Source organism: Halyomorpha halys, unplaced genomic scaffold (genome assembly GCF_000696795.3).
Source record: "Halyomorpha halys isolate HHAL.00 unplaced genomic scaffold, Hhal_1.1 Scaffold548.1, whole genome shotgun sequence".
In the NCBI taxonomy this organism is placed as follows: domain Eukaryota; kingdom Metazoa; phylum Arthropoda; class Insecta; order Hemiptera; family Pentatomidae; genus Halyomorpha; species Halyomorpha halys.
Genome location: NW_027105247.1, coordinates 195,882 through 206,636, shown reverse-complemented (window position 1 = coordinate 206,636; position 10,755 = coordinate 195,882). Strand labels below are relative to the sequence as shown.

Below are 10,755 nucleotides of genomic sequence, written 5' to 3'. Positions count from 1 at the left end.
CCCATACCAGGCCGATCTGGTATAAAATAATATAAATTGTATACAAGGTGTATTAATACATTGGATTTATTTCTTTAGTCAACCTCCACGCAATTATTTGGCGTGGGAGATGTGACCAGTTTTCGTTTTTCAGTTTGACATTTGACGGCGTTCTCATGGTCAAGGTAAAGATACATTTTTGAAAGGTCTCAATGTTTTGGAAAATTCCTGAGGAAATCTGTTTTCAATCAAAGTAACAACTATTTTAAATTAAATTTTATGTAATTAAAATAGTTATATAAAACATTTGCCATTGCTCTTTATTTTTTCCTGTAAAATTAACTTACGTTTCAAGTAATTTTTTATAGATAAATAAATAGCGAACTTAATTCCAAAAACTCTTAAAATTATAATTGTAATCAAAGTGTTATATGATATTGAAACTAAATGCATTTATTATCTGCTTGTAGTATTAACCATTAAATTAAGAGAGTACTTTAAAAACGCATTGGTTAAAACATTCTTTTGGTTCATGGAAGTGCCAAAATATAATAAATGTATCAAACTTAAAAAAACAATTCACACAGGACTTAAAATAAAAATACGTCTAAAATAAAAACGTCTGGCAAGTACATGGGTCAGCATTACTTCCTCACTTTTCTTTTCTTCTTTTTTTAATACCCTTATTTTCTTTTCTGAAAATTACCTTTCCTGGAAATAATTATTTTAATGTATATTTATATTTGGGACGTAAATACAAATATTTTAAGGCTAAATATTTATCATTTGAAAATAAAATGTATAGAACGTGTCACTGAAATTCAGGTGTATCCAACAAGATTCTCGCCTGGATAAACGAAAGTAGCTGACGGAACCAAACTAAATTTTGGCCAAATAGGATGAGCCGTTTTCTAAATAAATGTGTGCCGAAGAAAATACGTTTACGCATGTTTAAGCGAAAGTAAATGACGGAATCTGGTAAAATCGATAAGGGGAGAATAAAATACCAACCCACACAACACCTGAAGCTTTTGCAAGGTAAACATTTGGCTTTTTTCTTTATTTTTTTTTAATTAAAAAAATAAATGAATTATCACCCTTTTTAAAAGTGTATTTATATTTTCGAAATACCGATACTTTCTGATAGATATGTTCAATAATTATGAATAATTACTAATAAAAAAGAAAAGAAAAAGGTCGATTAGAAAACCAACAAACATTGCCTACACAGTTTGTAAACAAAATAACATGAGAACAAATGTAGATTGAATGGCTATTATTCTGCCATGAAATATGTTTTCCCAATATTATTTACGTTTCCATGAATCTCATCAAATTGATGTTTTTTTTAAATAAATAATTCCAACTTTATCTTAAAAGATTAAACACAAAATTGCGTTAGAAAACCTGCGTTGAACGTCTAAAAATACTACGCAATTCAATAGTCTGTTCATAACCAACCGGCCTTCTACAAGCAACCACTAAACATTAATGGCTCCATTATCATTCTAATTAAAAAGTTCGCTGACGCCCTATCAACCAATCGCTTTCTATCAATCAAATTACATCGCTTATTAATCCAATAACTATGCATGAGCTTGGGCATAATTAGTTACACCAAACTGAGCGAAATAGGAGTGACGTTCCTAAAATTGACTTTACCCATCAGTTTCTAATTTTACTCCCTAATCTGCTTCTATTACCCTCCGAAGCGTCAGGGAAAAAAGATTGCTACCAATTGGTTGTTTCCACAAACCACCCACCTTTACTTATATAACACCATATACAGAGGATAAGAGGGCAAGATTCTCTTAATTTATTTTTTTACTTTATGATATCCCTATGAGATAGTAACCTCGTCATACATCGACCAACACTGTTTATAAGGAAATGTTTTACTGGTACAACAAGAAAGGCCGTCTCTGAAGGGTATGAGCAGCTGGTACATAGTTGTGCTAATTTTACAATGATATAAGTAATTTTTTTCCAATACTGCTCAACTTGATATTAATAAATGTTTTTAAGGTAAGAAAATGGACCTACCAATCATGGAATATCAGGGACGAGACAGTAGAAAAGATTACATTTCCATTATTTTTGGTGTTATAAGCTCCTAGAAAGATATATTTAACATAAAAAGTATCACAGCTTTAGCAACGAAATCTCAATAAATGCAGTTTTAAAAACGAAAGAACGAAAATAATAACACTGATTTTAATTCTTTAAACTTTTTCTAAATCGTAGATTTAATTAATTATTCATTACCATACAATTATAATTCCTCTTATTCATTATGGTTGTTAACCTGCTTTTGTTCTTAGCCCTGATGAAGGTCTGAAATTCTGGCCGAAACGTTGTCCCTAATAAATAAGTTTTTAATTATTTGTGTTTTCACTGAGCGCACCCCAATCATCTCCTCATATATATATTATAATCCACGGTCGACTTCCAACTCATCATTTTTTTTATTATTTATTTATATAATTGACAGTGATTTACAACTGTACAAATAATAAATACAATAAGTAAATATGTTGTATGTTTCATTTAAACTTGAAAATCTTGAGAAGGAACCACCCATTGGTGGTACTTAAAGCATTAATTTAAATTAGAAGGTCCCGTGGCCATCTTCTATTCAGACGCTTCGGAGGATTCTCAGGGATTGTTAAGGATGAGAGATTAAGAATTAATGGGTTGGGAGGGGTAAGGAGTTTTGAATGAAAAGACGCATATCTGTTTTGAGTCAAATTTGCAACGAATGGGATGTTAATGTCTTTGGGATGAGTTTATTTGTAACGTAATAAGGAGCATCAAGGATTTTGGATTGTAAGGACTGGATGTGGAAGGAATTTGATGGTTTGGTGGAGCCCCAGAGCTCAATTCCTTATGTCCAAATTGGTCTGATTATCGTAGTGTATTCTAATTTTTTGTAGTGAATGGGAAATTTAGAGCGTTTGTCAAGTAGGTGTTATATCAATCGGAATCTACGAGCAGTTTCTTGTCGTTTCAGTCTTGTATCTGGATTCCAAGTAACAATATCATCATAAGTATCGAATCTGTTCAACAGGCATTAGTGGAGTATTTATACTGTAGGACAGGAGGGTAGAGGTTTACGACGGAGAGTAAGGGTGATCTGATAGGATTTGTCAGGATTTATTTTTCAATGGATGTTATGTGTGTCTGTAGTGTTGCATTAGTAGGGTCGTTGTTTACAGACACCAACTCATCATTTAATTAATAATTATTAAGTGGTTTAGTATCGATCATTTAATATTTTCAACACAGCAAGTGCCTATAGCATAGCGTATTCCCGAATGACTACTGCCTTTAGAATTAGAATTAATTAATTTTAGAAGGCTTGATAATAAAAGATCAATTAAATTGTAATAAATAAATAATTTATTAATATATAACTCATGAGATGGATTTAGATACTCATCGTGCATAAGTAATTTCCGGTTGATTCATACTTCTTGTTCTTAAATTAACTAATGCAGTTACGTTACGCATCCGAGAAGGACAGTTGGAGGTATGAATAATTGAAAGGCTTAGCTCGAAAGTTTGATGGCGATATCACCAATCTCTGTCAAAAAAAAAGTCTGTTCACCGGCCGTCGTCCAATCTCTAGAAAGCAAGATCAGCCTAAACGCAGTTCTGTTTTCATTTCAGTTTACTCCTCGACTGCTCAAATGCTTACTAACTTGTTCGCTATCAAGCCCAACAACTTCTCACGTATGACAGTATAACAGTTTTATAAACTCTCACAGGTTTCTGGAAGGTAGAAGCGAACTAGCTAAATTTTTTAATGAAGAAACGACAAACATATCACAAATCTCGAGACTTACATACTTGATGAGTAGATCACAGTCCACCTCTCCAACCACTATCACCCAGTGATTTTCCGACACATACTGCACTGGTACTGCAAAACTGTGATTTCCATAAACATGCAATTCAAGGGAAACAGCAACTTCAAATTGCTTGATGCGTTTTGACGGAGTTACATTCTGAAAAAATAAATTGAATATAAAGGAGCAGTTAGAATAGTGAATCAAGTAAGGGAAAAAAATTGAGCGATTGCGATACTTTTTCAAGCTCAGTTGATGTATATAATATAATATAATTGAGAAAATAATACAAATATGCTTTAAACTTAAGTTGCCGCAACAAACGTTGGTGCAACAATTTATCGGAGCCAATAATCTTTAATTTACCTACAATTTTGAAAGGATTTTCCACCTTATTGAGGTCTGGAAGCATTCACCGAAATTTACCCTTTTCCTAAACCTTTTTGGCAAACTGACTGCTCTAAATAGCTTATAAAAGTAATTTGAAGTATATTAACCTCTTTGTGTAATGTTTTATAAAAAGTTTCATATTTTGAAGTAGCTTTCAAATATCAACTTATCAAGTGTTCAAATTATTTGGCTGAAGACATCCGTTCTTCCTGCACCACATCACTCCGTAAAGACATCCCTGGTTACGTCCCACGAACGGCGAGAAGTAGGAGTCGGGCGAGAGACAGATGATTAGTGTAGGAGCGTTTAAGAAATGGAGGAGAGGTTAAAGACGCCGGGGAGGATATTGTTCCGCTAAGCCAGCGTAAAGTCAGTGGACTGGGAGGAACGGTCCATCCCTACCACTGGAGGGTATGTAGGTGGAACAGGTAGTAGCTTGCCTTGGGCCACTGCCTTTCCAGGAAGAGAGAGTGCTGCTCAGCAGTCAGTGTCTGTCTGTCTGTCGGTCTGTTCGATCTCAAGATGGGTGAGTAAAGTTACACTATCACTGTCTAGCGTAGTATCAATAATCACAAGTTCACACATCCACAATAACATCTATCTCATTACTCATCTTAGTCGTTCATTAAAGTCTCCGAAATAATGGGTGGGTGTACATGACGTCATCATTTCATTGAAATTTCCATGAATTGTATTTACTTTTTGAAAAATTGTGGTATATGTAATCAATCCAATTTGAAGTTCATTTCTCTATGATCCTAGAGTTATTAATTACACTTTATTAACAAATGAAAAACAAAAATTATCAATCAGTATCAATATTGATCAATAATTATTTATTTTTGAATAATTTACAAAATGGTACAAAGTACAAAATAAACATGGACTACTATTGATGAGTTCAAATTTTAAATTATCCTAAGACAATTCCTTTCTATATTTTAAAAATTGTGATTGCATGCCTCAGATATCTTTATTTGAACAGATAACACATTTTTATTTACTTATTAATTATTTGGGTTTTCACCCTCCAAAACAATACACCAACATACCGTCCTTGTTCAGGCAAAACTCCCTACATAGACTGTGAGTCAGTAAGTGTGTTTTAACTTAACAGGGGCAACAATTCTCCTTGATTAGGTAGATTTAATTCTTAATGCAACTAGTGAGTATGAAGAAACAATAGAGATATTTATTTATCGTACTTCTTACATTTTGGAGTGCTGAACTAATTTTTTTTTTTTTTATGTTGTATAATCTGTTTTTATATTAATAAATATTTAAGTACTGTAATAAATTCATTATATTGGACATATGATTTGATATAAAAAGCAGATAAAAATTACAACTGGTTCCGACAGACCCACCTACTGCATTAGTGTTAAAAATCTTTTCCAATACCTTAGCAACCTCCAGGCCAACACTAATTAATTATTTTATTATTCCTCTAACACTAATTATTTATTTCTCTTTTAATTTATATTTATTTCTAATTTAATTTTTGTTTTTAGTATTATTATTATACATAACACACTCAATAAATAATTTTACAATACATGATAAAAAATTATTTGTATTCCCCACTTAGTACCAATAATTCTTTTAATCAATTTCTTCTTCCTATATTCCATTATATTTTTATTTTCTTCTTAAATATTCAGTAATTTACTGATCAGATATATTTATAAGTCATAGAAAAATTTATCATATTTTATTTATATCTTGTACTAACTTGTCATTTTATATTCTTAATAATTATATTAGTTATGAATCCAATGATTTTACTATCCATATATTATTGCCATCATCATCATAATAATACTGGTTTTATTTATGTACTAATATTGTTAATACCTCATTTATAACACTCATCTTAATACTAAATTGTATAATAAATATATATAATTTAAAATATTAATTCTCTATTTGATTCTTCATTTTTAAAAAGCAAGGCTTTACCTCATGCAGTTTCAAGGTTGGTTGAGGATGATTTCAACTCTTAGTAATTTCTTAGTGACTACAGCACTATAAAAATACTATAGCTATCATTATGACCGTCATGTTCTGGACAGATATTTATAAATATCTTATTTATTGTTCACAGATTACTTAAAGTATATTGTCATGTTCTGCATTCTCCTTGTCGTAAGTGCTCCAAAATATTGTATTGTATATGAAATTATATTATCAATTAATAATGATTATGTTGTGACAATTTAATGCTTTCAGATTAAAGTAGAGGCAGACATGATGAGGAAATCTATTGTGTTTGATAAGAAGACACCAGGTGTATTCTATTGCCCACAACACAAACCTTCAGGTAAATTTTATTAAATTTAGTAATGATGAACATCTGAGAACATCATGACTAATAAATCTGAGCAAGGAATTTATCTACCCAAAAATAACACAAGAGTTGCCTTTGAATATTCACTTTCAAAGTGATAATAATTAAAAGCTATAAATTTTAATCAATAATAGGTTTTACGAGTTATGAACAATGTAATACTTGATTTGCTAACAAAACCTGATACCTTCTTTTACTGAAATCCACCATAAACAAACAATTCAAGTACTATGTATTTATGCATGGCACATGATGAGTTAATACATAAGGAGAGGGATACATATTCATATAAATAAATCAATAGAATAAGAAAAAATAAAATTAATTTTCTTTATTTGATAAATGTAAAATTTGGTATCCATCCATTAATCAGTTTTAAAAATCTAGTGTTGAGTGACATTATTAAAACCTAATCAGTTTTATAATAAATATGGGTTGAAAATAAGATTTTATTCCATAAGTTTACATTACTTAGGATTAAAATTTTAAAAAATAAAAAATACACAAATATAAGCATTAATGAAAAAAAAAGTAACTTAATAAATGAAAAATAATCAACAAGTCAAAACATGAAATATAATATATCTCATTTCACTTTTTTTGCACAATAAGGGTGATATTAACTATTTGTTGTTAATAATTAAGTTGGAGTAATTTTTTTGTTATTAACATGTTAATAAACAATAGCAAATTGCAGGAATCGATAAAATGATTGTTCGTGCGAGGCCACTGAAGAAGCTATGTGAGTTCGGGGGTAAGCCAATACCAGATGATGTGAAACCAGATTGTTATAATCATATAGATGAATCAGATTATGCCTGCAAAGAGAAAAAAAGGATTATGGTAACGTATAAAATGAGCATTTGAGAAAAATAATAAAGATTTAAAATTTAATTTAACTGCTCACTTAAACATAACAAACAGTTTGGTAACCACAATATTACAGTTGACTCAATAATTCATGGCTAGTAGGTCTAAAACATGAAGTTCAAATATTGAACGCAATCCGCAAGAAGAGAAAAAAAATTAATTACAATATTCTAAATTGACCTTAACAGTAATAATAAACTCAGAAATGAAAAATAGTGAAGGAAGGCAATATAAAACACTTAAAAAAAGATATTTACTTGTAAATTATGTAAATTTTCAAATTAATTGTAATGGAATAAATTTAAAGGAAAATAATAAGTAGCATTTCTTTCATCAAATTCTTTTTGTTTATTCCTACATTCATTGGTAGCAAGTACATACATAAAACTAATACTTTTTTTGATTAAATTAAGAGTGTAACCTAAATATTAGAAGCATATATTCATTGCTTTAATGAGAAACCTTAGCTGAAAGCTTCAGTCAAGATGTGTTTTGTAATTGTAAGTGTTAGTACAGTGAATAATTGGCGGTCAACTGTATGTAACTAGTAATAAAATTAACCAATGTATCAAAATAACCAGCTATGTTTATCAAAGTTAGTTTTATTAACTACAAATTAACCACATTTTACAGAAAAGAATTAAGGATCCAAAGGAAGAAATAGTACTGGAACCGGCCCATCAAATTTAGGTAGATCAAAAGATAAAAAATCAAAACAGAAAAGCAAATCCTTTTCTTCTGTGTTTTGTCTTCTTGGCCTTTAACTATAAATGATCTATCAGTCTAATAATTTCTATTTTCTCATTTAATTACTTGATGTATTAATAATTTTTTTTTTTAATTTTGTTCCAAATAATGCATTGAAAATGTCTTGTTTTAACTTGCTTATGCTTTCTTCTGTGTGCTCTTCTTGGTTAGTTTTGAAAATCTCATATTCAAGTAAGACCTAACCATTTTTAAATCTTCCGCATGTCATCAGAATCTTGAAAGTACAAAAATCACTTGTAGTTCTTTGTTAGCTTATTTTTTGTTTCATCTTTATTTTTATTTCCTGCTGCATACAAGAATCAACACTTATTAACTTAGTTTTATTAATTATTTCAACAAATTACCTTTAACCTTTATTGAATGCAAGCTGTTTGCCAGGCACTTTCTAAGTTTATCTGTTCAACTATTTTATCCCTGGCGGTAAATATTTATGTTTATTTTTTCTATTTCCATTGGAAGATGTTTCTTTTTTTTTGTGACTACATGCTAATTATAAGCTCCAGGTATATAGCACTTCTTCTTATGCATATTATTGCACTATTAATCTTTATGTGGTTATAGTTCTAGTTCCATCTTAAAAATAACATTTAAAATGGAATTAACTTATTTTATCTTTTTTGTATAGATGAGACTTCATCCACCAGGAACTGATGATATCAAAACTAACAATAACCGCAAATGGGACAGGATTCAACCAATAAATAAGAACAAGAGGAGAGTCAAAACTAGAAAGCAAAAGTTCAATAAGGAATACCAGTGATGCTTATAATTATCCTAAATAAATAATACATTTAACAAATCTGTTAGTTAACTAAATAATATGCAGTGTCACTGAAAATGAAATATCTGTAAATGTTATAGTGTAATGAACTAAATTACCAAGATAAATGTTAATGAAAAAAAAAAATTGAGGCTGTGAACTCAAGTTAGAGAAAATCTAGTGCCACTTCCCGTTTGATGCAAAATAACAATTGTTTATTAAGTTTTTTTCATCAATTGAAGCTCTACTTGTACAGTCACAAAGTATTTACTTGTTTTTGTATAACTAGATCTTCATTCTTCTAGATTTTTTCGTGTAAACCTGTTATCAAATTCAAATACTTGAAAATTAATAAACTATTTATTAATATTTTCTATTTATTTTTATTCTCACACCATTTCCAGTATCTGATTTAATTACAAGTTAACAATGGTTTCAACAGTAGTAAATTGAGAATAAACTCAATAACAATGTACAAATTTATTTGATTTATAGACAAAAAACTGCTAATGGTTATCATCACCTAATAAATAAAATTAAAATACCAATCAATAGACGTCACTTATTTGCCCAATACTACTAACTATAAAGAGAGCCTTCAAAGCATGGGGAACAACTTAGTTATCTTATAAATTCACCACTGAATAAAAAGGTGGTCTGTAAACACTTCAAGTAAAAAGACCTATGGTCAAGATACTCATAACAATACAAAATGTTTATTAATTATATTATTTCAAGGAAAAGTCAAACCCTTCTGACTTCCTTAAACAATTTATGTAATGATGTTTTTAGCTCATTCTCAACCTTTTATCTTATATATCTTCAGGAATCAATTTTCACTGCACCCTGACCATCTTCCTTTTATTATTACCCATGGTCAATCAGCGATCTTCCAGAAAATAAATATAATACATTTTTAGCAAATAAACCCTTTAGAACCTTATTGTAACAGTGGAACTAATTATTTTTATCTATTTTATTCATAACTTTATATTTGTTATTTCATTTTATTTTACTTTCTTTATGTGATATCGATATAATCATCACTTTAATTTTTATAATGCTAAAAATTATATTAAAATTACCGCCCTAAAATTTACTATTTTTAATGTCTCAACTAATATTTATATATTTCGTATTAAGATGGTAAAAGAAGGAAATATTTCTCCATTTAACACACTTTAACATGTTAAACTAAAGATCATGAATACCCCTTATGTTGAGCCTTAACCTAACAATGGACATTCAGATATAAAGGTTTCAAATTTTCCTTGAAATAATATAATTAATACAACTTTTGTATTTTTCTGAGTATCTTGACCATAGCTAAGATACATGAAGTGCTAACAAACCTCTTTTTAATGAGTCTAATAACAATTAAGAATGTTCATTTATGATCTCTCCGATTGGCTGTAACTAATTTTGGGATAATAATATTCTAGTAAATGATCTCAAGTGGGGAGGCAAAGGTGGCCAAGTTAGAGTCCCAAAATTTAAATTTATCTTATGAACCACCCATAAAATAAATTAAGGATGTACCACTCTTGTTAAAAGTGTCACAAAAATTTATCAAACCCATTTAAAGGCGATTCCAAACCCGACTATAAGGTAATCAGTTAAAATCCGACCCATAATTTCCATCCCATAAAAATTCCAAAGAAAAGCAACCATTAGATATTTTAAGATTTAATGATAAAATATTGAAAAAAAAAAACAAGTTAAAAGTGAATCATTCAAAACTCAGAAACATAGTGCTATAATTTTACTCAGATCATCCATGGCCAGTTTTTGTA

The 10,755-nt window shown here is 29.6% G+C and overlaps 2 protein-coding genes and 1 long non-coding RNA gene across 4 annotated transcripts in view; 1 reads left to right on the top strand and 2 right to left on the bottom strand.

Annotated features, from left to right (window-relative positions):
- Window positions 1-4,534, bottom strand: part of LOC106684159 (uncharacterized) — a 24,184-nt gene extending 19,650 nt beyond the window's left edge. Inside the window, exons 1-2 of the long non-coding RNA XR_001343654.2 lie at window positions 4,325-4,534; window positions 3,825-3,986 (exon numbers count right to left, since the gene is read on the bottom strand). This is a non-coding gene — a long non-coding RNA (uncharacterized lncRNA). The remainder of the gene's footprint in view (window positions 1-3,824; window positions 3,987-4,324) is intronic.
- A 71-nt stretch (window positions 4,535-4,605) lies between these two features.
- Window positions 4,606-9,331, top strand: LOC106684158 (uncharacterized). Of its 2 annotated transcripts, XM_014426078.2 has the most exons (6): window positions 4,606-4,743; window positions 6,322-6,362; window positions 6,447-6,537; window positions 7,262-7,407; window positions 8,068-8,124; window positions 8,828-9,331. In XM_014426078.2, exons 1-5 carry the CDS (start codon window positions 4,740-4,742, stop codon window positions 8,122-8,124), a joined length of 339 nt encoding a protein of 112 aa, XP_014281564.1. In that variant the 5' UTR covers window positions 4,606-4,739; the 3' UTR covers window positions 8,828-9,331. The 2 variants fall into 2 exon arrangements, with proteins under 2 accessions (XP_014281564.1, XP_014281563.1); XM_014426077.2 differs by lacking the exon at window positions 8,068-8,124.
- The window catches only part of Rad23 (UV excision repair protein Rad23), a 19,283-nt gene continuing 15,651 nt past the window's right edge, over window positions 7,124-10,755 (bottom strand). Inside the window, exon 7 of the transcript XR_010844093.1 lies at window positions 7,124-7,382. The gene's annotated coding sequence lies outside the window, so the exon portion shown is untranslated. The remainder of the gene's footprint in view (window positions 7,383-10,755) is intronic.